This window comes from Monopterus albus, unplaced genomic scaffold, assembly GCF_001952655.1.
Source record: "Monopterus albus unplaced genomic scaffold, M_albus_1.0 scaffold500.1, whole genome shotgun sequence".
Lineage (NCBI taxonomy): Eukaryota > Metazoa > Chordata > Actinopteri > Synbranchiformes > Synbranchidae > Monopterus > Monopterus albus.
The window spans coordinates 14,595-19,855 of NW_018128380.1; the positions used below are offsets into that span (position 1 = coordinate 14,595).

The following is a 5,261-nucleotide window of genomic DNA, read 5'->3' on the forward strand; positions in this document are numbered from 1 at the left end:
ACCCTGACATTTAATAAAGTTGAAATAAATTTTTTTTTTTTTTTTTTTTTTTTTACAATTCAAAGCATTTTGCTGTTCAGACAGATTTCACAAAGGACAATAATGTTCTTTGCATCTTTGACAGAAATAAAGTCAATGTAATGACGGTATGCCTCTCACCTCACCCCTGCTCACCCCTGACTTTCCTTTAGCTCACCTACTCTCCAATCTGTCCATTCATATCTTACATCTAACTAAACATAACATACAGTACATGTACTGTATATGTCATCCGGTCCTGTAGTTTTAGGGCTGAGATGGATTCCCAGCACCTAAGAAGACTGTAATGATAAGTAAAATAGTAGATTTAGGAGGTAACTACCTCAGTATATACAGTGGGTACGGAAAGTATTCAGACCCCCTTAAATTTTTCACTCTTTGTTATATTGCAGCCATATGCTAAAATCATTTAAGTTCATTTTTTTCCTCATTAATGTACACACAGCACCCCATATTGACAGAAAAACACAGAATTTTTGACATTTTTGCAGATTTATTAAAAAAGAAAAACTGAAATATCACATGGTCATAAGTATTCAGATCCTTTGCTGTGACACTCATATATTTAACTTAGGTGCTGTCCATTTCTTCTGATCATCCCTGAGATGGTTCTACACCTTCATTTGAGTCCAGCTGTGTTTGATTATACTGATTGGACGTGATTAGGAAAGCCACACACCTGTCTATATAAGACCCTACAGCTCATGAACATATGAGTGACATAATGGCTGCATACCACATGATGACTGACACTAAGAGTGAGCACACAATACCTTTATGACACATCTCTGCTTAATGACACTTCCAAACATCATAAACATGTCAAAAACATAATTTGTGTAATAAAACATTACAGGCAACATATCACTTTGTCATACAAATATGTCTACCTCATCAAAAGGTGACAAGCAAACACATTAGCCTGTCATAGGATGACATCTACACATCATTAACCTGGCACCCCCATAACAAGCCAGCATCTACCTCTATGTACTGTCAGTTGTTCAACAAATCAACAAATGAATAATTCTGACAATGACATTAAACTTCTTAAAAACAGTAAAGGCTCTTTCTATCTGTCCCTCTCCGAGTTACAACAAGTGCCCCCCTGCCGCCTTCCAGTGTGGGCCTCAAATCTGAGCAGCCAGCCAAATAACAGACTGATAAACACTCTCGCCTTACTCTCAGATGCTAGGGTCATTTTACGGTCAATCTTCCATGTTGAAGGTCACCCTCGGTCATTCTTTACACTTAACAGGTGATTTTCAGTCAGCCTTGTTCACAGCATTACTGAGCAAGTATAACCAGTAATGATGAATAAATGGAAGTAAGCTAACAAACATTAAAATCAAATGAAATAAATATAACAAATAAAAAAAAAAGAAATAAACAATGAAGTAAAATAATTAAAACTATAGCAAGTAAATTAAGTCAAGTATAGCAATTATGATAACTGAAATGGTCTCAAACAAATTAGAAATTATCAACATAAGAATAAAGCTTCCTCTAATCCTTAAAACCCTATCAACCCGAGAGCCCCCTGTACAGGGGGCTGTCGGGCTTAACGGAAAATACAGGAATGCTATGCGAGTTGTGATAGCCGACCCCCAACAATGTATGCATCAAAATGTTCAGCGAAACCTCGGCTACAACGTCATATAAACCATTTTTCCACACAATAAACACAGCAAAAGCAATAAAGCACAATAAAGCAACATCTCAGGTCACCTAGGGGGCGCTGTGCCAGGCATACGATTCATATTTTGTAATATTTTACCGACTATAATCCATCAAAACACCGCTAGCTCAAAACAAAGCACACCGGCTCAAATAAAACATACAGTAAGAAAATGATAAATGACAAATGATATCTGATACTGTATATACAATACATGATATATATATACAATAAATATATTTTGAGAATTTGAAACTGTTGAAGTCATCTTTGTTTTTGCTATTATCAGAAAGTGGTTTTTACAAACACATTAAGTTTGCTGAGTTTGTTTGTTTCAGACTCACAGAGCCGTGTCTCTGCAGTCAGAAGTTTTTGTACGACGATTCAGTGAGTTTGTATCACTGTGGTACACGTTCGGTGGAGGAACCAGACTGGAGGTTGGAAGTAAGTCAAATATTTCTTTTTTTCATGAGTTGTTTTCTTGTGTATTTAAATTACACTATTTTTAACAGATATACAGTTTTTGTGTTAAGTTCTTATGTAGTAGTTTGTAGAAAGTAAGAAATACATCTTTATTTATTAAAACAGAACAAAAACAACAAAGGAACATTGTAATGACTAAAATAATGAGGTAGAGGATAAATCATTGTTTCCAAATTTATTGGTAAAGTTGCATTTTAGTGCTTGTAGGTTTAGTTCAGTCTGACAGTTTGTATCACTGTGGTGGACTTTTGGTGGAGGAACCAGACTGGAGGTTGGAAGTAAGTTTCAGCACAACTAAATACTGTACAATGTTGCAAAATAATATTTTTATTAGGCTTTTAATTGTCTGCAGCAGTTAAATTCCTATTTATTTTTATTTACAACACTTTTATCTATAGTTTCTTTTCATCATTTCAACAATGGAATGACCTCAGAGCAGCTTTGCTAAACTTCTTTTGTCGTGCTAAGATATAAAGTGTGAAAAAAACTTTCAATCAAATTTTGAAAATGTTTCTAAAGATGAATTTTAAATTTTCTACCACCATAAAAACAGCTGTAACAACATAGAATAGAATTTAGTGACTCATTGAAAAATGAAATTGTTGCCATATTGCTTCTTGTTGTAACGTGCTGTATATTGTTTATGGTTTTTAAATGACTTGAAGAGGTTCCTGATGATTATCATCAATTTTTTTCTTTTTATTTCTGTTTCCACCAAATGTTTTAAAATAATGTGTAGTTAAGAAACTTGATTCAGTTAAGAAAGTTGAAACTGTGATGATTGTGTCAGTGCTGATGTGCATGAGCAGCTTCTCAGAGGGAAGTGAAACAATGTGTGAGTGAGTGACTGGTGGAGCAGAAACACCATCTGACAGAAACTCCTTAAAGGACAAAATCCACTCTCACACAGTAAAGGTGTCCAGGTGTCTGCTGTTTGATTGCCAGCTGTGTGGTCTCTGTCCTCTAAGCTGATTGGTGTCTCCTAGGTGATGCCCGTCCCACCCTGATGGTGCTGGCCCCCTCCAACTTGGAGCTGCAGCAGGGGAAGGCCACGCTCATGTGTCTGGCCAACAAGGGCTTCCCCTCAGACTGGAGTCTGGCCTGGACAGGACTCCCAGACTCCGGTATCAGAGACTCTGAGGACAGACCAGTGTTCCCACTACTCATCTGACTCACTGGGAATCTGCTAATGGTTTTACTCTGCTACTGCTCTCAGTCTGACCTCTGTGACACTGTCTCTGTCTTTTCAGAGTAAAAGATTTGCATAGCGATAATTTCCTGCTCATAATGACACTGACACTGTCAACATTTTTAGATAATAAAGTTTGTCTTCAAATCAACAGTGTTTCCGTGGATGTGTTTAGTTTAACAGATATTTATTTAAAATTTACAAGTTATTACTGAAGTGCTAGAAAAGAACAGAGGCCAAGATTTTCTAGAGAAAATATGATTAAAATATTTGATTAATATTAAATATGTAACTTGCTGATTGGTAGTATCTCTTTTGCTAAAATCAGAGTTTTTGTGGTTGCAACAAAAGTGGTTGTACCTTATAACTGTAGGCAATAACAATGAAGGATGATACAGCATGTTGAAGTCATCTTTATCTCAATCCACAGACTGAACAGTAGTTTTAGCAACATTAATACTTTCATATTTCTATCCAAACATACATTATCTATACTGCTTATCCTGAATGGGGGGGGGTCAGTGCGGTGGGTAGAGCAGTCGTTTCCCATCCAGAAGGTTCAAGGGTCAAGGGTCGTTCAAATCTCGGTGCCTGCAGTCGACATGTCGAAGTGTCCTTGGGCAAGACATTGAACCCCCCGCTGCTCCTGGTGGTTAGAGCCATCGGTTGAGTTGGCGCCGCAGATGGCTGCCTCGGTTCTGTACCGGAAACAAATTCCTTGTGTGTGTAACATACTTGGCTAAGGGGGGGCTGGAGCCAATCCCAGCTGGTACAGAGCAAGAGGCGGGGTCCACCCTGAACAAGTCGCCAGTCTATCACAGGGTAAACACTTAGAGACAGACAACCACCACACAGTGTTATGTAATGGTGGCATAAAAATGCCTGCACAGTTAGGACAAGAGAAGAAAATCAATTCAGACACAAAGAAAAGTTATTCCAACTTTCAAAATGATCTGTATTTACTTTAACATCAAGGACATATTTGAAAGTCAACTACTTTTCTCAGTTTGTTCAATTCTAAACAGAGTGAGAAGCTGGGCAGCCTGTTTTAAGTTGTGATCTGATTCTTAACTTAAAAGGGGGATGCATTTTGTGATGTATAACAGGATGTCATTGGTATACAATCTGACTTTATGATCATGTGAATTTCCAGAAAGAAGTAACCAAAGTAAAGAGTTATGGGGAAATAACTTAGCTATGTCTAATGACTCCTTGTAAGTGTTTTTGTTTTTATATATATATATACACATTGTAATGTATAGTGATTGACCTATATATTGTTTTAATAACTACTGGTGTCTCCTCAGTGTATCAGTCTGTGCAGTAGCTTCCAGCTGCAGCAGTCAGTTCAGTTTCTGATCAGTCTGACTGAGGGAGGTTTTTGTATGCCTCTTTTTTACTGTGTTAACACATACTGACTGTTGATAACATGGAAACTCTGACAGTAGTAAACTGCTGCATCTTCAGCCTGGACTCCACTGATGGTCAGAGTGAAGTCAGAGTTTGATCCACTGCCTGTAAAACGACTTGGAGTCCCTGATGCTCGAGTGCTCGCCAGGTAAATGAGGAGTTTAGGAGCTTCTCCATTTCTCTGTTGATACCAGTGTTGGTACCCATTGTACTTCTGTGGACTCTAGGAACTACAAATAAACTTAGACTTTGAGAGTGAAGTGCTCAGTTGGGATGGTAGGGCTCTATGAGGTCTTTAAGATATGATGGAGCCTTGTCATTAATACAATGGATGGCCAGGTTTACGGTCCCCTCCGAATAAACACAGGAAGAATAAATCACACACTGATCTCACTGTGATTTCATAGGTGCAGTGTTTGCGCTGTCCTCAACAGCTGATGGATAACAACACGTCATCAATGC

The 5,261-nt window shown here is 37.9% G+C and overlaps 1 protein-coding gene across 1 annotated transcript in view; it reads left to right on the forward strand.

Annotated features, from left to right (window-relative positions):
* Positions 1-5,261, forward strand: part of LOC109952807 (immunoglobulin kappa light chain-like) — a 39,002-nt gene that overhangs the window by 11,977 nt on the left and 21,764 nt on the right. Inside the window, exon 3 of the mRNA XM_020588064.1 lies at positions 2,441-2,478. Coding sequence (XP_020443720.1) covers positions 2,441-2,478 — 38 coding nt within the window. The remainder of the gene's footprint in view (positions 1-2,440; positions 2,479-5,261) is intronic.